General features: G+C 42.0%; 1 protein-coding gene across 1 annotated transcript in view; it reads left to right on the forward strand.

The window, feature by feature from the left end:
* The first annotated feature begins 331 nt into the window (after positions 1 to 331).
* capn1 (calpain 1) overlaps positions 332 to 27636 on the forward strand; it is a 39065-nt gene continuing 11760 nt past the window's right edge. Inside the window, exons 1-10 of the mRNA XM_079811072.1 lie at positions 332 to 499; positions 11727 to 12196; positions 12757 to 12826; positions 18564 to 18682; positions 23502 to 23635; positions 23712 to 23880; positions 24368 to 24451; positions 24858 to 24943; positions 25046 to 25120; positions 26543 to 26703. Coding sequence (XP_079667198.1) covers positions 11945 to 12196; positions 12757 to 12826; positions 18564 to 18682; positions 23502 to 23635; positions 23712 to 23880; positions 24368 to 24451; positions 24858 to 24943; positions 25046 to 25120; positions 26543 to 26703 — 1150 coding nt within the window. The 5' untranslated portion in view covers positions 332 to 499; positions 11727 to 11944. The remainder of the gene's footprint in view (positions 500 to 11726; positions 12197 to 12756; positions 12827 to 18563; positions 18683 to 23501; positions 23636 to 23711; positions 23881 to 24367; positions 24452 to 24857; positions 24944 to 25045; positions 25121 to 26542; positions 26704 to 27636) is intronic.

Consider the following 27636-nt stretch of genomic DNA (forward strand, 5'->3'; position numbering starts at 1 on the left):
TAAAAAATAAAAAGAAGAAAAAGAAATGGCTCGTGTTTGGAAAAAAAAGTGCTCAAAACAAACTTACCAGATTTTGATATTGCGCGTGCATTAGGCCAAATCAAAGGCTATGTATATTCAAACAATTCTAACTTGATCTCACAGTTCATAGATGACTTTTTTAGGTTTAAACGAACATTTATATTGTATCTATATCAACGTTTCTTGTGTTATGTTCTCATTTATCGAGCGAGTGCGTTTTTGTCGCGTCGCGCTGAACGCTTAAACGCGCTCTTTGATTGGTCGACGCAATGTTACGTCACGACCCACCCGCGTCGCGTTATTATCACTCATTGCGCAGACGCGCTCCGGATCCGCAGGGCGTTCGTGCTGTAAAATCCGAGGCAAGCCGTTAAACTGCATGAACTCCAGATGTTTGAAGGATCGAACAATAACCAAAACTTCTGGATTATATAATAATTGCTCATACTCGGAAGTGGACTGCAAATCAAGACACGAGGTAAGTCTGAACCCATCCATGCAAATTACACTTTGACACTTTTTGTTGCACTTTTATTGTTTTAGTCGCCATGAAATATGTTTTTTCGTGAAGGTTGTGTTATAAAATAATTGTCTGCCAGCCAATAGTCAGCATTCTTTTAGACTTTAACACGTCTAAATGTGTATGAACTTTTGAACTGCATTTCCTTGTTTTGCAGTTTCGCCTTGTAATGGCCACTATAAACTCATTACTGTTTGCATGAATGCATTGACGGTACAAACTGGTAACACGTTCAATAATCCTGTGTAATGGTTGTGAATGTGTGTAGTTGTGTCACGTTCTGAGAGTTTCTGTTTCCATTCAGATGGGATTGTGGACAGTATTTGTGTCACTTCTCCATAATAACGTGAATAGTTTGAGGCTGAATGCATGCAAGGCATGGCTATTAAAAGCCTTTTAAATGGCACACACATGGTCAGCTGTTGTGGTTCTTGGCTTGAATGACACAGGAAGTGATGAAAGCCTTTATTTAATGTCTAAAATCCACTCTCATGCCTCTTTGTTATTGAATAATGCCATTGTAGAAACAAGTTACACACACTTTACTAAGACTGGATGCCATGCACTCCCAAATTATGACCATCCTCGTGTGAGGGACCCCATCCATAAGTTTAATAGGTTCTTGTGTAAAGACCCAATATTGCATGAAGTCTTAAATAGGATGTAACTTGAGTGTTGTCAGTATCGTAGTAGAGTTCTGCCACTACTGACATGCGATCATATCAGGAAAGGTGAAACGTTGGAATCAGCGCCACTATTTACATTAGAAACAGTGCAGATGTTTAATGCCATTTGACAATCAAACCACAGGGTAAACTGTCCTTGTACACACACACAGTGGTGTGAAGTGTGAACACTTTGAACACTGAGTGACAGATCAGCCACACCCAAACACTCATGACACAATCCCACCTGTGAGCTACACTGACCTGACCTCGGGAAAAACATCTGCTGTTTGATCCCAGATTATAAACGAGTGCAGAGAGGTAGAACAAGCACATTGGAAATATAGTGGATATGTTAAAGGGGTGGTTGATTATGATTTCACATTTTTAAGCTTAGTTAGTGTGTAATGTTGCGGTTTGAGCATAAATAGCATCTGCAAAGTTACAACGCTCAAAGTTCAATGCAAAAGGAGATATTTGCTTCTTTAGGACTACAACAAATGGCCGATAGGGACTACAACGAGCTTCTTCACGGGGTAGTGACATCACAAACCTTAAAATTTACATTAACCCCACCCACAACAAACAATAAAACATAGGAAGAGTTGTTGTAGGAGAGCACATTTAGGAGTCTGCTCAAGCTGTCGCATCCGTCTCTTTCACATTTATTGCAATACAGTCAAGCGGCACCTCCCGCGGTTTCTCTTGAAGCCGATACGGAAGTGACTTAAACTGCAGTTCATGGACTGGCCACAAGAGGCAGACTCCAGAAGGAGCAGAATCTCATTGAGCTCATGTTAAAATGCCCAACTTTACAGCAGAAGAACACATGTTTACAGCCTGGTACACATTGTGGTTTTAGTCTATACGGCTAATTTTGCCCTTCATGACGACTGTGAGGGGGGTGAATTTCTTTATAACTCATTCATTTACATTATATAAAGCATTAAAGTTCTGCATAATTAAGGGCGTGGCCACTTCAGTGACCGGTGGATTGCCACTATGGTTGAGCTAGGAGGGTGTGGTTTCAGCAACAAGGCACCTCAGCTCCACCCACGTCCCGCCTCTTTGCCCATTTTCAGTTATCCGGGAGTGACGCGCGGTAATGCCAAGATGGCAACGGCTGGCTTTTAGGCTTCAAAAATGCTCTTTGGAAACCTATGGGTGACGTCACGGACACTACATCCATATTTTCTTTACAGTCTATGAATACAGTACGAACACACAAATGCAATAGCATGTCATAAAAGCAAGTAATTAAACTGAACTATACCTGTTCTGTCTTCATGCAGCAGATATTCTCTGGCTCATCTTACAACAGTTCCCACACCAGCGATTTATAGATTATCATGTTAATCAATGACTTTGAAGATAGTTAACTCCACATCAGCTTCATAAATTCATCAACTACCCATTCAGAAACGTCCTGAAGCTGAACAGTTTCTGACATTTTCAGTGCATGTCTGCTTGAGGTGATCGGAGCTGCTTACATGAGTACTTGAAGCTTCCTGAAAGGGGGCGGGGAGCAGCAGCTCATTTGCATTTAAAGGGACACACGCAAAAACAGGGCGTTTTTGCACACCCTCAAAAAGTGACAATTTTAACAATTTTTGTCTACCTGATGTAGTATATTTAATGCGGGTGCAGTTTCGGGTCGCAGTCTTTGTCAAATTGGGTACGGAATTAAATTTGTGCTGTTGTCAGATAACGTTGTCGGGTGTTCTGTTAAGTTCTGCGGGTGTGGATTTACCCAACAGGATTAAGTAGTTTAGTAGGTGGATCCTGGTGCATCACTTCCCCAGGTAAACGGCACATATGTACACGGACGTCCGAGTTATGTAAAAGAAAGATTTATTGGACCAGGCCACCTTCTTCCACTGCTCCAAGGTCCAGTTCTGACACTCACATGCAATTGTAGGCCCTTTCAATGGTGGACAGGGGTCACACAACGTTCCCAAAACTCATTTGTTTGACCTTCCTAAGGCTGATGAACTTAGTGGTTCAAATTGATTTTAAACACTGTTCCCAAACATTAAAACCTAATCTGTGAATGACACAGCGCGAATGTAGTGTTTGACGCGTGATTCGCACAAGTTGAAAAATCGGAACTTTGGCGTATATTCGCGCCGTGTTAACCAATCAGGAGCTTGCTCTAGTAGTGACAACAATGAGGACAAAATCATATGTGGATACCCGGAGCTGTACGATACATCTTCATACTTTATAAAAACAGGAATAAAAAGGATCTTGCTTGGAAGAAAGTGAGTGAGGCGGTAGGACAGTCTGGTAAGTTGTAAAAAATGCTCTTTACTCAATTTGAGCTATACATAGCCTATTGAGACTACAAGCTAGTTAAAGCCGGCAAATTGAGCTTATTCACCGTATTTTAAAACAATCCAGGTCAGCCATTTTGCAGACAAGCCGTCTGGCAGAAGCTCGTCCCATGACACGAATTCGCGTCTGTTTTGAAATGAATTTCACGCGCGAATGAAGCGAGTAAACTGAAAATGTTCAAGCATCCAACTACGCACGAATAGCACGATTAATTTGTGCAGGTCGCGTCTGGTGTGAACGCACTGTCAGGGACTGAATTGGTTTGAAATGGACGCCATCGTTATTCATTTTTACACTAGAGAAGAACTTGTCTTGCAGTAATGAAGGGGCAGGACATTTCCTGAACATGCGCTAAGAGTTGCCAATCACAACGCACTGGGCCAGCTAACCAATCACAACACATTTCATCTTTCAAAAGGAGGGGCTTCATCGAAACAGGGATAATATGGCGCGTTCGAGCCAGACTGGCTAGAGAGGAGCTTTAATAATGTAAAATATGTGTAAAATAATGTGTTTTTTGAACAATTAATCTACTACACCCCAAAAACAAAATCACCTTTGTGCATCAATGAGCCTTTGACGCCCAATTCCCTGTCGCTGGTTTGTGGTTTTTCCCTCCTCAGACACTGTTGGTAAATTCTGTTGGGGTAACAGCTTAGGACCCAGGACCATCCATCTTCTTCCGCTTATCCGGGGCCGGGTCGCGGGGGCAGCAGTCTAAGCCGAGATGCCCAGACTTCCCTCTCCCTAGACACTTCCTCTAGCTCTTCCGGGGGGACACCGAGGCGTTCCAAGGCCAGCCGGGAGACATAGTCCCTCCAGCGTGTCCTCGGTCTTCCCCGGGGCCTCCTCCCGGTTGGACATGCCCGAAACACCTTCCCGGGAAGGCGTTCAGGAGGCATCCGGAACAGATGCCCGAGCCACCTCAGCTGTCCCCTCTCGATGTGGAGGAGCAGCGGCTCTACTCCGAGTTCCTACCGAGTGACTGAGCTCCTCACCCTATCTCTAAGGGAGCGCCCAGCCACCCTGCGGAGAAAGCTCATTTCGGCCGCCTGTATCCGGGATCTTGTCCTTTCGGTCATGACCCAAAGCTCATGACCATAGGTGAGAGTAGGAACGTAGATTGACCGGTAAATCGAGAGCTTCGCCTTACGGCTTAGCTCTTTCTTCACCACGACAGACCGGTACATCGACCGCATTACTGCAGAAGCTGCACCGATCCGTCTGTCAATCTCCCGTTCCATCCTCCCCTCACTCGTGAACAAGACCCCTAGATACTTAAACTCCCCCACTTGGGGCAGGAACTCTCCACCAACCTGGAGTGGGCAAGCCACCCTTTTCCGACTGAGGACCATGGCCTCGGATTTGGAGGTGCTGATCCCCATCCCAGCCGCTTCACACTCGGCTGCAAACCGTCCCAATGCATGCTGGAGGTCCTGGTTAGAAGGGGCCAACACGACAACGTCATCCGCAAAGAGCAGAGATGAAACCGTGTGGTCCCCAAACCTGACACCCTCCGGCCCTTGGCTGCGCCTAGAAATTCTGTCCATAAAAATTATGAACAGAACCGGCGACAAAGGGCAGCCCTGCCGGAGTCCAACATGCACCGGGAACAAGTCTGACTTACTGCCGGCAATGCGGACCAAACTCCTGCTTCGGTCATACAGCGACCGGACAGCCCTCAGCAAAGGACCCCGGACCCCATATTCCCCCAGCACCCTCCACAGGATGCCGCGAGGGACACAGTCGAATGCCTTCTCCAAATCCACAAAACAAATGTGGACTGGTTGGGCAAACTCCCATGAACCCTCCAGCACCCTGTAGAGGGTATAGAGCTGGTCCAGTGTTCCGCGACCAGGACGAAAACCACACTGTTCCTCCTGAATCCGAGGTTCCACTATCGGCCGGATTCTCCTCTCCAGTACCCTGGCATAGACTTTCCCGGGGAGGCTGAGAAGTGTGATCCCCCTATAGTTGGAACACACCCTCCGGTCCCCCTTCTTAAAAAGAGGGACCACCACCCCGGTCTGCCATCCCAGAGGCACTGTCCCCGACCGCCACGCGATGCTGCAGAGGCGTGTCAGCCAAGACAGCCCCACAATATCCAGAGACTTGAGGTACTCAGGGCGGATCTCATCCACCCCCGGTGCCTTGCCACCGAGGAGTTTCTTGACCACCTCGGTGACTTCAGCCTGGGTGATGGACGAGTCCTCCTCTGAGCCCCCAGCCTCTGCTTCCTCAATGGAAGACGTGACTCTCGAGGAGTGTGGTTCCAGAGCCCAAGCCATGGGTGGAGGTGATTCCGACTATCTCTAGTCGGAACCTCTCAACCTCACGCACAAGCTCAGGCTCTTTCCCCGCCAGCGAGGTGACATTCCATGTCCCAAGAGCCAGTTTCCGTGTCCAGGGATCGGGTCGTCTAGGCCCCCGCCTCCGACTGCTGCCCGATTCGCTTTGCACCGGCCCCTTACGGTCCCTCCCGTGAGTGGTGGGCCCACGGGAAGGTGTCCCCACGTCGCTCCTTCGGGCTGAGCCCGGCCGGACCCCGTGGGGGAAGGCCCGGCCACCAGACGCTCGCATACGAGCCCCAACCCCAGGCCTGGCTCCAGGGTGGGGCCCCGGCTGCGCCATACCGGGCGACGTCACGGTCCTCCTTCTTTTTGTCATCATAAGGGGTTTGTGAACTGCTCTTAGTCTGACCCGTCACCTAGGACCTGTTTGCCTTGGGAGACCCTACCAGGGGCATATAGCCCCGGACAACATAGCTCCTAGGGTCATTCGGGTACTCAAACCCCTCCACCACGTTAAGGTGGCAGTCCATGGAGGAGTGGACCCAGGACCAGTAGTGAAAAATGAAGATCAAGAGTCAGGAGTTGGATTAATTAAAGAAAAATGTACTGAAGAATAGTTTGCAGTTTCATCAGCAGAAGCCAGCGTCAGAGTCTCTCGTGGAATCGCAGGCCAGACTCTAACTTACAGAGAATTTTGCCCACCAGTTATACTGTTTACAAGGACATTTGATTACATCAAAAATATCAGATGGCCTGAGCCATGATTGCCTACAGAGACCTAAAAGCCTAAACATTTGTCACACATGTATAGATATGCCGGAATGGCGTAGTTAAGTCAGGATGCTTGTCGCAAAACCCCTCCCAGATGGGTAAGATTGGCCTCGGACGCCGTAAAGGGCGCCTGCATGTCGGGAGGGGGGTCAGGCCCCGATCAGATAGCTCCAACAAACCTGCACAGAACATGTGAAACGCACACACATACAAGCACTATGGCATCAAACTCTAGCCCGTTTCAGAGGAACACCTAATACCCAAACAAAGATACAGCCATAGCTCTCCTTCGCCAGAGAGAGACATACATCCCGACTGGAGGTCAGAACAGGCAGCTGAGGAGACTAGATTTAAAACTCCAAAATAGGGCTGCTCGATTATGGAAAAAATCATAATCACGATTATTTTGGTCAATATTGAAATCACGATTATGTAACACGATTATTTCACATGACTTTGGGAATGTGTTGTATTTATTAAAAATACACCTTTCAACAATTCAATTGAAATTGTAACATTTGTTGTACTTTTTGAACTATTAAAATAAATAATATAACATATTCAAATCAAAGTATAAAAGTATTCATGTAAAAATGATAATCACAAATAAATAAGATCAACAATAGGCCTATGGTTCGGCTAGATATGCTTTTCAGGTACGTCTAACCTTAGTTTTCAGGTACAGAAATGTCTCAAATGTAAAATAACATTGCATATTTGAGTGCATAAATTAAAGATGAATCCTATTAAACTTACAAAAGCTATTCAATCCGGATCGGATATGCGTCGTCTTTATCGACTGTATAAAGTTCACTTAAGGCATATACAGACTATGTCTGCTAGGATACTCATCAAGATGGACATGTTGACATACGTTTTGTGTGAGTTTGTCCGTTCAAGAGCAAGACTTGAAAGAGAACTCAATATTTGCGCGCTGAGAGACGTGTGCGCGCTCTCGGATGAGCGCACAGAGATACATTTCCTCACAGCGCGCGCGGCTTCTCATTCGCGTCTTCTGGCACTAAACCCGGGTGATGACGGAGAAAACGACTGGTCATATTCAAACATACGGCAGCACTCGCATGCATTGAACAAAGTTTACAAAGAGAGAATTATTTGAAAAATATGAGGGGAAAAAGGACGTTTACACGGCACCCCTGCTCTCGTCAGTTTTTGTTTCTTTATTAGATTGTCATAGGTCACTCTGTTTAATTTTCAAGTGGTTAAACAAATTCGTGATGTTCCCTTGAGTTGCAGCCACTACCATGTAGCAAATCTTGCACGTAGCATGTTTCTGCTCGTCGTCTGATTCCTCGAAGCCAAACTGTTCCCAGACAACGGAGTTGGTTTTGCCTTTTTTGCTCACCAAACGCTGCTGTAACTGCCCTCCTTCTGCCATCTTTACTCGCGCCGAGTTTTTAAATTCCAGCGGATGATATGCACACGAGACACGAGACTCCCGATCTGAGAAAGTTTGTGGCTTCGGGAGGGGCGGATGAGCGCATGCGCGTTTCATTCAGAACGCAAGGCAAAATAATCGTTTTTTCTCGATTGTACTATTTTGGTGATCGTTGGGAGGCGAAATCGAAATCGAAATTCGATTAATTGCACAGCCCTACTCCAAAATCACCATCCTTAAACTAAATATATAAAAGTATAAAATCACACAGAATTACAATCATCTTTAAACTAAATACATGAAAGCAGAGAAAGAGATGCATAGATTGATTATTCAGGTTATGGAAATAATAAAAAGAAACCTTGAGAAGGATAGGTGTATAAAAAAAAACCCATAGCTGAACGGGAGCAACACACAAGCCTGGCCATTTCAGAGATGCTCTGACCCAGTCGCCTGGGTATAATTTGGCCCTTGTCAAAGTCCCTCAGGTCTGTACTCCTGCCCAGCATTCAACACACTGACCAGAGGAATTACTTTCACAAATCATTTAATCTACTGAGATCTTGACATGTGACATGTTATTAGGAAATGATGAACATTTCTCGGTTTTAGGTCTTGTGGAACACGTTTTTCCTCAAAGGTTTTTCTCTGTCGGTGCACGTCTTCAGCCTCTGATTATGTGACGGCGTCTGCTCAAAAACTGAGGTTTCATGATGTGTCTTTACTTGTCTTTCTTCTGTCATCTCTCATCAACCCATCCTTTCCCAGAGAGCTAAGATAAAGAGGTTCCCGTTCCCACGAGAGACAAAATTCAATATTTATTTGCTCATTTTTGTGAGCTTCTGCTCAGTCAGGCCTGAGACTTCCATCACCACCAATCGACGACACATGAATGCGTTTCCTGAGGGAGGTTTCATGGCACAATGGAGATTTGCTGACATGAGATGAGCAGGAGACAAATAGCAAGATCTTATCTTCACAAAACAAACTGTAAATACAATAACTCACTTTAGAGAAATGCCTCCCTGAGGCCAAATTAAAAGGTTTCCCGTCTTTAAAGTGTGTTTATGCGAAGTCACTATTCAAGCTCTGAATGCTGCATTTGTTCTCTTGGCAAACATCCACACACACGCCTGCAGTTTAATTCACTCTCAGCAGAGCGCCTTATTGCGCTCCATGAATCTCACGCACCACACCCTGCCACTGCTCTACTTTCTCTCATTTGTTAGAATGAGATTATTGAATTCATTCATTGCGTTTAATGGGGATTTTGCCCCTTGCATCAGCCACTGACGATTGTGTTTACACACTTGCACAGAAACTGCACTGGAGAATGAGAGACCACTGGGTGTTACAGATATAGGACAGTAAGCGCTCGTGTTTGCTGTAGGATTAACCGTTCTCTGTGTGTGTTCACAACTTTTAAGCAAGTGAGTCACTCTTCTGAACGCTAAAGCTGGACATGTAGGAGCCGTGTGAATGTAAGGATGTTTGGCTGCATCGCCCACTTAACACTTTTTTTAAAATGTAAAGTGACTTTGATTAATGTAAGGGACAATGCCCTTGAGTTCAGGCGTATAGCAGGTTGTGACAGCAGATCTCGGGCTTTGTTTGAAATGAATGCTAGTTTGTTCTGCATTCAGAGGCATGTCAGAACGATCATATTTCAGCATGTAGTCCTGTGGGAAACTGTCTTAAGCTGGGCATACACTGTGCGATTTCAGCAAGGTTACCTACTCACTGTACGAGTAGATCGCATGCGATGTAAAAGCCAAAGCTCACGATTTATGTGTTCACACTGTGTGGTCCAATCGTCGCGCGCGACTTGTCTGCTCACACTGTACGAGTGAAATATGCGCGATAAACCGATTGACATGGTGTAGGCTATAATAGAGAGATAGCCTATCAAATGCATCAGCTATCGATATCAGGAGAATTTAGCAGTTACAATTTATGTAGCCTATAAAAATTAATATTATTATTATTATTAGGGTAGGCCTACTTTTATTATTAAATTGGTATTACATTTAATTTGCCCCCGCGATAATTTCATAACGCATCAATGCATAACCGACACGCTGCATAGTAAAAGAATAGATTGATTAGCTTACTCCTCATTATTTAAAAACATCTTGCTCAATTAAACAAGGAATATAGGCCTATAATTAAAATGATTACCAGTCTATAATATGTCAGAACACTGCAATAATATCAGTCTCAATTAAAAGTAAGAGCAGCTTTATTTCAAAAACAACTTGTTTAACACGAAATGGGCCTATACTTCTCTTCAAATTTTTTTCACAATATGGGCCAGAAGAGAAATATTAAGAATAGCCTATAAATTAAGACAGTTATAGGCTACGTTATCAGCATATGTTAAAGAAGATTGATCTCTTGTCTCTGTGAGAATATGCGCCGAAAGCTCGTCAGATTTTACTTTCATTTTCTGTAGTGAATAATTGACTAGGTTTGAGACTTCACCGATATCCACTGACTCGCCTTCATGATTTAAAACGAAAAAAAAAAAAAAAACTATATTGTGACGTGACATTTTGTGTCAAATGATGGACAACGGTTCACATTTCCCATGATAATAAAATTAAGTAAATATTAAATAATAGTAAATACAAGTAAGTAAATAAATAAATTGTGGAAGTAAAACAAGTAAATTAATGATCAAGTAGCTAAATGAATAAAAGAGGCACTGGATAGGCTACACTGTGGTTTCGCTCAGGCGCAGTGATGAGAAATGGGGCAATCCAACCCGATCTCACGGCAATTCGTACATATTTTACGAGGTGGCTAATTCGTATGAATTTATACGACCTCACTCGTACAAATGTGTAAGATTTTTGCTAATTTGTACGTATTTGACGAGTTGCCAAGAGTTGACAAATTCGTATGAATTCTTACGAATGACCTAGCTCAAACCCCGCCCCTAAACCTATCCGTCACTGGGGTTTAGACAAAACGTACAAATTCGTACGAGTGAGGTCGTACAAATTTGTACGAATTAGCCACCTCGTAAAATATGTACGAATTGGTCGTGAGATAGCGTTGGGTAATCAGTTCGTAGGTTTATCGCGTCTCGTTTCCCCCTGTACACTGCACGAACACCTCACGACAAACGACGCACGATAAAGCTGAAAATCGGCCCAACCCAAAAAAGAGTCGCACGAATCAGACTTCGGCTCGAAATCGGACGAAAATCGCACAGCGCATGCCCAGCTTTAGGTTCATAATCGTTATGGCGGGGGTTAAATGGACCAGAACTGAATTCAATTCACCAAATATTCTTTTAACAAACAAACACATATACTCAGGTAAAAACAGTTCAACTTTAATATTAATACTTCTCACATCAAGTCAAGTCAGCTTTATTTTTCCAGCTCTTTTCACACAGATGCTTCAGAGCAGCTTTACAGTGATGAGAGGAAATGAGTTTTGCTTTAGATGAAAAGCTCAAGTAAGTCTGTCCTGTTGATTAAGTACAGTGACTCATTGAATATGACTCATTTAGCTGGTTTATTGGAAAACATCATAAACTACATTTCCCATCATTCTCTGTGAGTTCTCAAGAGTAATAGTGTACATAAAGCGTCATATTTATTTAGCTTTATTTTGTTGCATTTGGGGTAATATTCCTGTCTTTGTGAAAAAAGAAAAATGACACAATGAAATATGAACTGGCTAATTTATTCAAACCAAATTCTTCTTTTTTCCAGGACGTCTTAACCAGATCTTGGAGCAGAATTCATTGTGCGCTCTGATTAAATGTCATCCAACATCATCTGCCCCATTCATTCGAAGTTAATACATTCGTTCCACTCGTCGTTTCCTTGGTTGTGATTGGCTCATCCCTTCCCCTTCCTCTGTTCTCATTGGCTCTCTGGGGTAAGGTCATCTGTTAGCGCTCTAGTGCCAAAGCAAAGCGGGCCGAAACATGGAGCCCATTTATGCCACCGGAATGGCTGCGAAGCTCCGGAGTCAGTGGGACCGGGATGCAGGTTTGGGTCAGAACCACAATGCCGTGAAGTTCCTGGGACAGGATTACGAATCGCTGAGGGCCCAGTGCCAACACAGCAGGACCCTGTTTGAAGACCCTTCGTTCCCAGCCACCAGCTCTTCTCTGGGCTTCAACGAGTTGGGCCCACGGTCCTCCAAGACGCAGGGCTTGCGATGGAAGAGGCCGACGGTGAGCCGACCGCAAGGGTCTTGGGGGTCAAATGGGTTGGTTTAGCACACTACTTCCGTTACACTCCACCACTGCTTCCTGTTCCTCTCTTCTAACTGCATTATTTTAGGCACCCTTCACCTCTGCCATCCTATGCGTTCATTCATCCCCTCATCTATCCTGTCAGTCTCTCTCTCTGCTTTTTACACTCTCTGAACACATTTCTGAAACACTTCTGCATGTGATGGGTCTGCTCTGCAGTTGTCGTCCCGCAGGATTTCATGGCTTCTCATTACGTTAATGCATGGCTTTATATAACCTCATGTCTCGTGCGCCTCAAGAGCTGAAACGATTTGTCAGGAAAAGTGGCAACTCATTATACATTCGTTTCTCCTTCCTGCCTTTATGAACCAAACATGAGTTTGAATTTGAATAACACACACTGCATGTGCTCACAAACAGGCCAGAGTGTGTGTGTGTGTGTGTGTGTGTGTGTGTGTGTGTTAGTGAGAGGCTGAATGCTGTGCTCCATTTCCTTGTGTAAATGCAAATCTAATTTGCGGGTGTCTGTGTGCCTTCAGGAGATTTGCATGCGTCCCCAGTTCATCATGGACGGAGCGACTCGTACTGACATCTGTCAGGGAGCTCTGGGTGAGTCTGTCTGCATCAGCGTTCGACACGAGGACTTTACCTCGAGCAACCCTGATATCACCACACCACAACCTCAACCAGCTGTTTACACCAACATTAGCTAGACCAATGGCTGATCAAACATATGGTACAATAATATAAATGTATATACAGGGCTTGACATCAACAGCTGTGGCGTGTAACACAGTCACACAGTTTTCTCAAAAGGCATCTGTTATAATCGCGATGAGCATTACAACCAATCACACACAAGTCTGTTGAGCTTATAAATGCAATGTCATAATCAGAGGCGTTCAGATTAGTCATCGCTGAAACGCTGGAGTTTTGTTCAGAGATGTTCGTGCAATGTACGTTGGAGATTCATTAATCATACAGTGATTGACTGGTTTTGTTCTAGTTCAGCAGCGAAAATAGTTTCAAACAAGTATTACAATAGAACCACAGCGCACCTGATGTGACTGGAGTAAAGCTGGCTGGACGTTGGACGTTCGATATTTGCGAATTTAGGGACCGTCTCTAAAGTTACATACAACTTTGATATACACGTTTCTAACTTCAATAGCATTTGAAGAGAATGACTTAGTCATCAACCCGACTGTAAAGTGTTCATCTAGGTGTCAGGTGTGATGCACACCTTTTAGATTTTGTAGATTTAATGAAATAAACTGTCAAATCACGTGAACCTGGATATTTATTTCACTAGGCTACTGTATGGGCTCAGACACAAAATGTGCTAGATTTAAATGCGTCATAGCTGATAGAAATACAAATCTTATTGTTTTCAGACAAACAGCTGTTGATGACCTTTCATGTAGACTTGATTTGGACGTCTACAGTGGTCATTTACAAATAGCCTACAACAAATTTCCTGACAACAAAATTGTGGCCAGCGAAAATGCTGAGTGGCAAGTAACTTTGGAAAACCACTAGTCACTGTGGCTGGTGAGCAAAAAAGTTAAGGTCAAGGTCAAGGTAAATTTGTTGCGCAGACAAACAATTCAGCAATCCATCCTTAAGACATAAAACCTAATAACATACAATAACTATACATATTACAATATATAAAAAGTCATGGCAATGTGCTTCTACACACACCCTCGACACCCACCTAAAATATATAAAGTAACCATGCATGTCACCTCCTGCTTTTTTTATTTAATAATTCTATAGCTGCAGGTACAAAAGTGTTCCTATGTCAAGCCCTGTATGTGTATATATATACATACAGTACCGTTTTTTATGTAATGTTTTGCTCATAAAACCTGCATTTATTTAATCAAAAATACAGAAAAAAACATAGTTTTTCTATTTGAATATGTTATTATGTAATTTATTCCTGTGATCAAAGCTGAATTTATCATCATTCCTCCAGTCTTCAGTGTCACATGATCCTTCACAAATCACTCTGATATGAGGATTTGCTGCTCAAGACACATTTATGATTATTATCAGTGTGGAAAACAGTTGTGCTGCTTTTTTTTCTGTGACACTTTATTTTAGGATTAATTGATAAATAAAAAGTTACAAATAATAAACAATATACATGTGTGTGTACAGTAATATACAGTGTATATTAGGGGTGTAACGGTACACGTATTCGTACTGAACCGTTTCTGTACAGGGCTTTCGGTTCGGTGCGCGTGTGTACCGAACGGTTCTGAATGCAATCTTTTAACAGTTAACAGTCGGCTTGTTTAAAGCACGGAACACACTACAATCCTAGTTCCCACTCAAACATATTGAGTTTCAGTCCATTTTATCACGAAATTCAAACGATAAATGCCGTTTTGACGCTCTTTGTGACGACTGATCTCTGTATAGGCGCGTCAATTCAAGCAGCCGCGGCGCGCACGAGTGAACGCGATCATCTCTTCCAGAAGAATAAACATGAATTAATATCTTAAAGGTATGTTGAGGATAACACCTACTGAAACGTATCATATGTTGTGTAATCGCTCAATCAGTGTTTCAATCGCGGAAAGACGTCAAACAGCTAATCAGAAGTCATTCAGTGTCCACAGCTGTTAATTCACTAGAGAAATCAACTCTTTCACTATATGTACTATATTAGCATATATATATATATATATATATATATATATAATTTTGTTTTATTTTTATTTTTTTTATTTTTTTTTATTTTTATCAATTTAACTCATCCTTGCTGGATAAAAATATTAATTTCTATAATTATTTCATTAATTTCCAACAAAATAGAAAGAAAATATTTCTATTTTAAATAAATGCTGTTTTTTTTTTGCTTTACTTTTTTATTCATCAAAGAATTCTGAAAAAAAGTATCACAGATTATAAAAAAAATATGAAGCAGCACAACTGTTTCCAACATTGATAATAAATCCTCATTTTAGAATGATTTCTGAAGGATCATGTGACACTGACTGGAGTAATGATGATAAATTCAGCTTTGATCACAGGAATACATTACATTTTAAAATAAAATAAACTGTTCTTTTAAATTGTAATAATATTTCACAATATTACTGTATTTTTCTGTATTTTTAATCAGATAAATACAGGCTTAAAGGGATAGTTCACCCAAAAATGAAAATTTGACATTTATCTGCTTACCCCCAGGCCATCCAAGGTGTAGGTGTCTTTGTTTCCTCAGTAGAACACAAATGGAGATTTTTAACTTCAACCGTTGCCGTCTGTCAGTCATATAATGCATGTCAATGGGGTCTAGTTCTATTAGGGTAAAAAAAACATGCACAGACAACTTCAAATTAAACCCCGCGGCTCGTGACGACCCATTGATGTCTTAAGACACGAAACGATCGGTTTGTGCGATAAACCGAACAGTATTTATATCATTTTTACCTCAAATACAACGCCATGTCCAACAGCCCTGAAAGCGCAGCACTTCCGGAAAGGAAGGTCAATGTACACGATCTAGTGTAGAGACATCACTTCCTGTGTGTGAGGTCTCTACACTAGATCGTGTACATCCTTTCCGGAAGTGCTGCGCTTTCAGGGCATTATATGAGTGACACACAGCAACGGTTGAAGTTAAAAATCTCCATTTGTGTTCTACTCAAGAACCAAAGACACCTACACCTTCGATGGCCTGGGGGTAAGCAGAAAAATGTCAAATTTTCATTTTTGGGTGAACTATCCCTTTAATGAACATAAGAGACTTCTTTTGAAAACAAAAAAATAGTAATGTTTGAATTTCCAAACTTGTGTCTGGTATATTTAAATGGGTCCAATATCATTGGTCTTAAAAAGTGGGTGTGTCTTGACCCCCCCCCCCCCCCCATATATACAATGGTTCCGACGCCCATGAACTAGGATAATAAACGGGATGGTAAAAGTAAACGTTGGTACCTTGAAGCATGGTGTATTTCCCAGAGGAAGGCTATAGTGAAGTACTTCAATGTTTACTCCAAACACAGAGCCTCGTACATGATTAAAGCTCTGACCCCTGCGGACCGTAAATAAAGAGCTGCTGCAGAGCAGATAATGCATTATGGCCACATCATAAATGGATACCTTGTTTAAACATGGAAAACTGTGAGGAAGAGCTGTGAATGGTCAGGATGTTTGCGGAGCACGGTGACTGCTGTTAGTCTTGCGCTTTTAAAAGCTTCAATAAACATGACTCTCCCTCTTTTGTATCAGATTTCCTGGAATGTAAACAGAAATAAATACAGAGAGGAACACTTGAGCTGAGGTCCGCAATGACACAAGAAGTCAAAATTATGAGATACTAAGTCAAAATTCGTATTTAGACTAGGGCTGGGCAAATTAACGCGGGCAATACATTTTTTCAGCTTAACACATTAAAAATATTTAACGCAAATAACGCAGCGTCCGTTTTTATATTCATTTTTGCCTAGCGTTACATGATCATCACGCTCCTATTCATGTAAATGCTTCCAAGCGCGACAAGACAAGAGAACACGCTGTATGTCAATGTCCTGTTTGTGTGTGTGTGTGTGTGTGTGTGTGTGTGTGTGTCCTGTCTGTGTGGCTGCGTCTCATGTCAGCTCTGACACACACACACACACACACACACACACACACACACACACACACACTCACACTCGACGCATAGACAGACTTGCGTCAGTCTCCTGCTCACATCGAGTTCTCTTTTGCTCTTGAACAAACAATAACAACAACACAGAGAATTTTGAGTATTCTCATATTAGGAGTCTTAAATTAGTTAAATAATGTCTTAAATGAACTTGAAGAGTTGTGAGGAAATGATATGCGCGGGACAGCGGGTCAGATCCGCGTCATGTTCGTCAGCGGCCGTTCTTAAAGTGACAGGAGCACTGATGATGCCTGTCATTAAAGGGTTAGTTCACCCAAAAATGAAAATTCTGTCATTAATTACTTACCCTCATGTCGTTCGACACCCGTAAGACCTTTAGTTGTAATCTGATGGCTCTGAAAGGCCTCCATTGGCACAATGCCCTTTACACTCTCAAGACCCATAAAAGGTACTTTTCGTCGTTACAAAGTCCATCTCACTACAGTGCTTCTACAATAACTTCATGAATCAACGAGAATAGTTTTTGTGCGCAAAAAAAAACATAAATAACAACTTACATAGTGATGACCGATTTCAAAACACGGCATCATGAAGCTTCGAAGCGTTATGAATCAGTGAGTCAAATCATGATTTGGATCGCGTGTCAAACTGCTGAAATCACGTGACTTTGGCGATTAAAACCGCTGAATCGACTCACTGATTCATAACGCTTCGAAGCTTCATGATGCCGTGTTTTGAAATCGTCATCACAATATAAGTCGTTATTTAGGGTTTTTTTGTGCACAAAAACTATTCTCGTCACTCCATAAAGTTATTGTAGAACCACTGTAGTGAGATGGACTTTGTAACGACGTCTTTAGTGCCTTTTAAGGGTCTTGATAGTGAACCGTGCCATTGAGCAAATGGAGGCCTTTCAGAGGCATTAGATTTAAACTAAAATATCTTCATTTGTGTTCTGAAGATGAACGGAGGTCTGACGGGTGTCGAACGACATGAGGGTGAGTAATTAATGACAGAATTTTCATTTTTGGGTGAACTAACCCTTTAATGTTCATCACAGAACAAAGGGGAACAGAGAAAAGTGTAGCTTTAATGATGATTAATCTATACTTCATTTATTATTTATGCAGTTAAGAAAGGTGTTTGATAACTATTACATTTCTGTATATGTCTAACAGGGAAGGCCATGGGTAAAAATAACATTTATGGGTTTATATAACATAATGGGTTTATGTAAAGATTGTTTTAAGTTCACTTAAATTAAAAGTTGTTTTTTTAAAGCCTAATAAATGTTGAAATTTGTAGCTTTCAGTGATACTGTAATGTAACGTCATTAATGTTTCACAGAGACTTTAGTATCAGTGATACTGGCCTTCATTCATAAAACGATGCCATTACAACACATATTTAAAATACACTGTCTTTAAATTGTTTCTACATTAATTTGGAGAGTAACTGAAATTATTACAATATCAAAATATTAAAAACGTAAAATATTAAAAACTTGCGATTAATTACAGAAAATGTTTTGATTAATTAGTTATTTTTTGTAATCGATTCCCAGCACTAATATAGACTGATGTTGGTTTTGACTCCTCATTATGATTTTTTTTTTTTTTTAGTTTGACTCGTCAAAATGAAAGTCAATCATGACAGTGTTTACATCTCGTCTCTTGTCTGCACCGACGCTCATCAGTCCGTGTGTGGTGTTTTCCTCAGGTGACTGTTGGCTGCTGGCGGCCATCGCGTCTCTGACTCTGAATGATAACCTCCTGCACCGCGTCGTGCCGCACGGCCAGAACTTCGACGGCAGTTACGCGGGAATCTTCCACTTCCAGGTACATCACACGCTTAAATATTCATCATCCATGGAATCTATCCAATGCACAAAAGGATCTTCAAGTTTATTAAAATGTTCTTCACACTAAGAAATAAATTGGTTCTTCTATGGCATTTCTGTGAAACCCCCTTTGGAAGCTTTATTTTTAAGAGTGAATGAATCAAATGTAGACATAAACCATTCATGACCTTTGCTCTGTAAACAGACTAGAATGAGCAATGGTGCCGATTAGAAACAGTGTACGTGTATTAAGGCAACATGGGTAATCTGTTCCTCTTGTGCTTTATTGCTAGTGCATTCACAATAGCAGTAGGTGTGATCACATTTCAGTGTGTCACAAAAGGGAGATTTTGTGCGGAGTGTGTGTGAGATGATGGAGGGGGAAGGGCAGGTTAACCCTTAAAGACCTAGACAGGATAGAATAGGCTAAAAATAACTATCGTTCTAAAATGTTTAATAACTTTGAAACTGCAAATCCAATCTGTATGCTGTAAAATGCACCGTAAAGAGGAGAATCTCAGTTTTTCAGAAGAAGTCTGGTGATTGATTATTCAGAGGCTCCGTAGTGAGCGTAGATGCGTCATCAAAATCCGCAGCATTGATTCGTCAAGGAAACGCATGTGGGTTGTTGAGCCAAACAGAAACAAATGTTGATCATTAGTCCCAGTCCGCACCCTCATCAACTCAACCAATAAACATAGTGTTTGGTCTTTTGAACCACCAATCACATGTTTATCTGACACGACGTGAAAGTGGGTGTGCATTTGCGTGCATGAAAATAAGCGCATGCAGAGCACTCTCTCACAAAGCTCAGCACACAAAAGTCAGTTTCAGTGTTCTGTTATTATATAACAATCTTTCTATTTCTATTTATTTTACTCCCTGGACTTTTTTGGACACATCTACATTGTCAGTAAATAAAATACACCTGTTTTCACTCAAAAACGCCTAGAATAATATTATAATAAATGGCTATAACTTGCTGAGGGATTGTTACATGTAGACAACATTTAATCTGGAAGTCTAAAACAACCAAGTCTAACTTTCTAAAGGACAAAATCCAAACTTCATGAAGTTCTGTTTGAGTTCACAGTAAAAACACAAACGTTTTGCCGTTTTTCTTAAAATTCTATTCATTTAACCCATTCTCAGACTGATGGAGCTAGATGGAAACGTCATGTTCTCCTGTTTAGATATATGATGATATATGACACTTGATGCAGTCTGCTAGAATGGGTGAGAAAATCCAAGAAAAGTAGAGGCAAGTCAGGCGCCCCAAAAATGTTCTAGGTCTTTAAGGGTTAAGTAGCATTATGGGTAATGAGGTGACACAGCAAGCCAAGAATCCTTTCACAATTTGTACAGACAGCAAATGACAACGCAATCCAAACTGGAGAAATACCAAAGCACTGAATGATTACCCTCATCATGCATCTTAGTAGGAGGCATGCTGTGCAGAACAATACACACACACTGCAGTCAGACTTAATACTCAGCAGGACACACAAAAGTTCAAAAAGATCCCGAACTGCTAAATATATCACCATCACACAGCCGCACATGTGCATCGTGCATGAGTGAGCGTGAGAACAAAAACACTGGCCTGTTTTAGGATACAAATGTGTTCACTAATGCGTCTCAACTCTCAACACACACACACACACTTGTGTTTTCTGCTAGTCCTGTCTGTCTCATCTGGGACTCATTTAGATTAAATTAGCAGCAGAAATGCTGTGTATGAGTGTGTGTGTGTGTGTGTGTGTGTGTGTGTGTGTGTCGAAGCTAATTATGAGAGGGAGTAAATCACAGAGGGACAGTGGGAGAGAATGCTACAGTGTGTTTTAAACATTTTATGAGTGAATCTCGCTTGTCCTGGTCATATTTAATCTAAATTAATGCTGATTCAGGACCATTGAGATGTTTTGCGTCGTGACATTGTTTTTATGGCAGTTAAGCACATTTTTATATAAAACCATCAAATTGATACTAAAATAAAATGCATAATATATTATTTATGCAAGATTTATACATATTTGTATATATAAAATATATTGCCAAAAGTTTTGGGACGTCTGTCTTTATATGCACATGACCATCCCATTCTTAATCCGTAGGGTTTAATATGGAGTCGGCCCACCCTTAGCAGCTCTAACAGCTTCAGCTCTTCTGGGAAGGCTTTCCTCAGGTTTAGGAGTGTGTTTATGGGGAATCTTCTAGAAGTGTGTTTGTGAGGTCAGGTACTGATGTTGGATGAGAAGGCCTGGCTCTCAGTCTCCGCTCTAATTCATCCCAAAGCTGTTCAATCAGGTTGAGGTCAGGACTCTGTGCAGGCCAGTCAAGTTCCTCCTCACCAAACTCACTCATCTGTGTGTTTATGGGCCGACGCTTTGGTCACTGGTGTGCAGTCATGCTGGGACAGGAAGGGGCCGTCCCCAAACTGCTCCCACAAAGTTGGGAGCATGAAATTGTCCAAAATGTCTTGGTATGCTGAAGCATTAAGAGTTCCTTTCACTGGAACTAAGGGGCCACGCCCAACCCCTGAAAAACAACCCACACCATAATCCCCCTCCACCAAACTTTACACTTGGCACAATGCAGTCAGGCAAGTCCCGTTCTCCTGGCAACCCCCAAACCCAGACTCGTGATTGGTCACTCCAGAGAACACGTCTCCTCTGCTCTAGAGTCCAGTGGTGGCGCGCTTTACCCCACTGCATCCCACACTTTGCATTGCACTTGGTGATGTAAGGCTTGGATGAGCTGCTCGGACATGGAAACCCATTCCATGAAGCTCTACACACTGATCTTGAGCTCATCTGAAGGCCACATGAAGTTTGGAGGTCTGGAGCTGTTGACTCTGCAGAAAGTTGGCGACTTCTGCGCACTGTGACCCTCAGCATGCGCTGACCCCGCTCTGTGATTTTATGTGGCCTATCACTTCGTGGCTGAGTTGCTGTTGTTCCCAATTGCTTCCACTTTGTTATAACACCACTAACAGTTGAGCGTGGAAGATTTAGTTGTGAGGAGATTTCACAAATGGACTTATTGCACTGACCTTCTATCCCGGTGAGGACTTCAACCTGAATGCACACAGACTCATGGGGACTAAATTGAGGCCCCCATGATGAAACCGCTTATAAATCATACAGAATGAGTTTTGAAAATGTAAAAATGCAGAAAGTTGTGTGAGATGGTTAGTGTGAGGGGAGAGAATATACAGTTTGTACAGTATAAAAAAACATTACGCCTACGGAGAGTCCCCACAAAGATAGAGAACCAGACGTGTGTTTTTGTGTGTGTGTGTGTGTGTGTATTTCTGGTGGATAATGTGGATGGACACAAATAACAGCTGTTTTCTTCTGCACCAGTAAATGCTGGAGAACATATTCATGAATAATTAATGAAGGTTCACTAAAATTCTGCAGTCATATCACTAAAAAACCTTGATGTAGGAACAGTTTTCACTGAGAATTTGGGTAACACTTTATTTTACAGCGTCATTGTTACACGTCACATGTAGTAATAACAAATTGTACATAATTACATACAACTAACCCTCAACCAAATCCTACCCTAACCCTATAGTATACTCATGTTGTTCATTATTATTGCTCAGTACTTAAATATATATTTACACTGTAACAAGGACACCTTAAAATAAAGTGTAACCAGAATTTGCTAGTAAATTTCACAAATAATTACAAAGAAATGGCAAGTAACGCATTGATTGAATTAAAACGAATGGTACACTATGTAACTTTTGGCCGTCTAGCAGTTAATAAATAAAACTGTGTGTTGCGAGTCACGCTGGTGCTGGGATACTGTCACCCGCCGGTCTAAAACAGTCCACATATAAACACTTATTATAGATGACTCAGGGTAAGACAAAAACACAGTGTGGAGGATGGATTTGCTCATTATATACATTTCGTAAATTTTGAACAAAAAAGTTACATAGTGTACCTTAAAGTAATTACAACTTAATTGAAATCAGTTTTTTGTGTAATTATTTAATGATGTGCATTGTGCACGCAAGCCAATTTGTTCTTTCTGTGTGGCTTTTTAGCCCTAAAGAAACAAAACAAACTGCAAGGGGTGTGTATTATCTGTAAAGTTGATGCTTTAACTCTCCATTTTATCATTTTTGTGCAGCCACCTTTTTCAGTCAAGTCAAGTCAAGTCAACTTTATTTATATAGCGCTTTTAACATAATATATCCTTTTTCAGTGATCTGTGGATTCTGCTATTCCTTAAAACAATCATTGCAAAGTATCTTTAATGTGACAGGTTGGTGATAAATTATTAGGAAGTGTAGAATACTATCTCTAGTAGATAGTTAAGTTATCATAATGTGATTTATTAAGTGATTACAGAGCAGAGAGAAAGCTGTATTTAGGAGAGATATGCTGTTTGTGTGTATGTGCGCCACCTGCTGGACGATCACTCTTAACACTAAAGCTTCCAAAAGGGTTCAATTCCAACGCTTGGATTAGCCTGGACTTTTGTAATATAACCGTCTGAAAGAAGAATGTCATACACACCTAGGTTGACTTGAGGGTGAGTAAATGATGGGCTAATTTTCATTTTTGGGTGAACTATCAAACTATCCCTTTAACACTAAAGCTTCCAAAAGGATCACAGCAATGCCATGGAAGAACCATTTTTGGTAAAAATTGTGAGACATAAACAGAATTGTGATTTGTGCAATTTCCTTTATTATTCTGTGGTAAAAACAAGCTTCCATATGATGTGCATTATCCTTTTCCTAAAGAACCTTTATTTTTCCGAGTGCACATGAGACTGATCCGCTCTCTCTGTAGTTCTGGCAGTTCGGCGAGTGGGTGGACGTGGTGATTGACGACCGGTTGCCGGTGAAGGATGGGAAGCTGTTGTTCGTGCACTCGGCGGAGGGTGGAGAGTTCTGGAGCGCTCTGCTGGAGAAGGCCTACGCCAAGTACGATAGTCCCCAACTGGACGCTTAAATTAAACACAGCTAAACTGCCCTGGTCAGTCATTGCTCTGTTTTCCAGGCTGAACGGCTGTTATGAGGCTCTGTCGGGCGGCAGCACGTCCGAGGGGTTCGAGGATTTCACAGGAGGGGTCACGGAGATGTACGAGTTAAATAAAGCGCCCGCCGACCTCTTCAGCATCATCGGCCGTGCCGTCGAGAGAGGCTCGCTGCTGGGCTGCTCTATAGACGTGAGCGCTGATTCTTAATGTTTGAAAGAGGCTTTTAACCTTCCAATGATGAAGTGCAACACTGAGGCATTCGAATGTCATTTCAAGTTGTTTAGCAACAGACCACCAATCAGAAACGGCCTCGTTAAATTTTCATGAGCTTTGTAGTCACATAAACCAATCAGAAACAGCCTCATTAAATATTCATGAGCTTTGTACAGTCACAGAAATGACGTGGCTGCATTTCCACTAGGGCTGAGTAAAAAATGTAATTCTCGATTTTAATTGAGTCTCATTTTTATGAACCGATATCGATTCTTAAATCCCGGGAATCCATCTTTTAGTCTATGCCATTTTCAGTTGATGAAGGAACAGGACATTGTAGCTCACCTTCCATACAATCATGATAAGCTTTGTGCTTCGTTACATTTTTGATATGAAACTAAGTTATTGCTGAAGGTGGTCAAGTTCATTGTCTGATTGCATTGCGCTTCTTTTTGTCCTCAAGATCACCAGTAAGTTTGACATGGAGGCGGTGACCTTTAAGAAGCTAGTCAAAGGTCATGCGTATTCAGTGACTGGAGTGGAAGAGGTGAGCCAGACACACACTAAAACACTTGCTACACACAACAATCTAGCAGGTTTTAGATGAAGAATGTCTTTCTTTGAGGTTCCTGTCATGCTTTCAAGTCAGATGAAGTTCCCAGGCAAGGCATGAACTTACAAAAACATGTATAGCCTATTTTGAATGCCATGCAAGTCGCTTTGGATAATAGCATCTGCCAAATTCATAAATGTGAATGAGTTTTAGATGTTGCTCCGGGAGTCTCCTGCATATTATATACGATATCCCAGAAATCAAGCCGAGTGAGAGAGAATAATATGAAATCAAAATGGACATCGGACATGTTTCTGGGCTTATTGTTTCAAATTTGATCAGTGCATGTAATTCCATAAAGATAGATGTCTGTAATAAATATGAAATATGTGTTGATCAGGTGGTCTACAGGGGAAACATGACTAAACTGGTGCGCATCAGGAACCCGTGGGGTGAGGTGGAGTGGACGGGAGCCTGGAGTGACAAGTGAGAAACACATAAGCGAACTGATAGATACTTGACAGTCTGTTTTACTGCGATGCTATTGTTCTGAGGACCGTTCTGACGTGTGTGTGTGTGTGTGTTCAGCTCTCGGGAATGGGACAATGTGGACCACTCCGTCCGGGGCAGATTACAGAACCGCAGTGAGGACGGAGAGTTCTGGTGAGTGGAAAAATCCCTTTGCATTCAACATAGCAACACCCTAGAAACCACCTAGCAAACACACAAAACACCCTAGTGGTTCTCAGCCAGGGGCCTCAACAAACTGCCAAAGGTGCTTCAAGATGACTTAAATTATTTAAAATAAGACAAAACAAGCATTAAGATAAGCTAAAGTCAAAAGTCTGGGCTTGAAGTCAAAAAGGTTGAGATCGACCACCAAGAACCTATAAATGCCTATGAACTGTTCAGAACACCTTAGCAACACCCTAGAAGCCACCAAGCAACAACACAGAACACCTTAGCAATGAATACCTATAGATGTCCTATCAACCATTCAGAACACTTTAGCAACTACATGGCAACTCTAGAAACCACTTGGTAACATCCTATAAATGCTCTATAAACATTCAGAACACCTTAGCAACCACACAGAACACCCTAGCAATGATTTATAAATGCCCTTCACACTGTCCATAACCCCTTAGCAATGCCCTAGAAACCAGCAACCACACAGAACACCCTAGCAATGATTTATAAATGCCCTTCACACTGTCCATAACCCCTTAGCAATGCCCTAGAAACCAGCAACCACACAGAACACCCTAGCAATGATTTATTAATGCCCTTCACACTGTCCATAACCCCTTAGCAATGCCCTAGAAACCAGCAACCACACAGAACACCCTAGCAATGATTTATTAATGCCCTTCACACTGTCCATAACCCCTTAGCAATGCCCTAGAAACCAGCAACCACACAGAACACCCTAGCAATGATTTATTAATGCCCTTCACACTGTCCATAACCCCTTAGCAATGCCCTAGAAACCAGCAACCACACAGAACACCCTAGCAATGATTTATAAATGCCATACAAACTGTTCAGAACACCTTAGCAACACCCTAGAAACCAGTAACCACACAGAACACCTATAAATGCCCAGAACACATTAGAAACCATTTGATATTCAACAATATTTTTGACCTAGAGCTGAATCAACACTAAACTGACTTCAGCTGAACAATGACACGTTTTCCTGTTATCACTGTAAAGCTGCTTTCAAACAAACTGTATCGTATAAAGCACTATAATGGCTTGACTTGACTAGAAACCACACACAACACCCTATCAATGACCTATAAATGCCCTGTTCAGAACACCTTAGTAACCACATAGCAACGCCCTAGAAACCACCCAGCATAATACTACTCACATTTTAAATGTACTAATTTTGTTTCTGCACCTGTGAAAATATTTGTGTCTGGATCTTCTCGCTCAGAGATGAAGGATGTTTTTAAGATTTGACAGTACCGATCTCTCTCTCTCTCTCTCTCTCTCTCTCTCTCTCTCTCTCTCTCTCTCTCTCTCTCTCTCTCTCTCTCTCTCTCTCTCTCTCTCTCTCTCTCTCTCTCTCTCTCTCAGGATGTCGTTCAGTGATTTCCTGCGTGAGTTCACCCGCTTGGAGATCTGTAACCTGACGCCGGACGCTCTCCAGGCGAGTCAGGTGAAGAAGTGGAGCACGTCGCTCTATCAGGGCGAGTGGAGGAGAGGCAGCACCGCTGGCGGCTGCAGGAACTTCCCAGGTACAGCGTCTGCTGAGGGACATCTCTGGGTTGGGATCTGGAATCGGATACTTGTTAAAATAAAATTAAAATTAAAATTAAAATTTGCTTATCGATTCCTATGTACACATTTTAATTCGGTTTTAAACCATTCAAGCGCAAGAAGGCGCAAAAAGGACTCAATAGGCTTTATGCGGGACATCACATGTTCAAACAGGAAAACAGGTCTCATTGCATCCGCTTGTTGGAGAAAGTGTTAACGGCAGTACGAACTGACGGCGATATCTATGGACTTTTAAGGTAATCAGCTAACCGAGCTAGTTATTTTTATTGTTGCTGTTTAATTCGATTTAAATATCTACATTTTAGTGGATAGAAGAAAAATAAAAAGCTTTTAGATATCAATCTGCATATGCGATGAACATTGGTTATGCTCATCTCTGCTCGCTCCTTTGAAGCAGGCTCTATACAACGGCTCTTTATTTAATGAAGCACATACAAAAGACCCAAACCAGAAGCGATGAGTTTTACAGAGTACGGAAGTTTGTTGTGCCTATTTACGTCGTCTTGTAGCCTGACGTTGTCATACTCAATTCTAGTCTGAATATGAGTCTGCTCCTGCTCCGTTGGGCTGTGATTATGGGACATGTGTCAACTGAACCAGGAAAGACCTCAATTGGATAGACCTACAACCAATCAGAGCAACGGAGCAACGCATAACGTAGTTGTCAAATGTCAACAGAACTCAACTGCACACATTGTTGCCATGTCCGCTGTTTTCCCGCCAGCTGTTTTGCCTGCATGCACGCTGGAAGAAGTGAGTGTAAACAATATTTGCCTGTGTTGTAAAAAATAATTTAAGGATACACGGAGTACTTACCAACTCGATCATCATTTGTGAGAGAAATAGTGAAGGTGAATGCATATACGAACAAGTTCTCCGTTTAGGATTAG

The sequence above is a fragment of the Gobio gobio genome, assembly GCF_949357685.1.
Source record: "Gobio gobio genome assembly, chromosome: 2".
Classification (NCBI taxonomy): Eukaryota; Metazoa; Chordata; class Actinopteri; order Cypriniformes; family Gobionidae; genus Gobio; species Gobio gobio.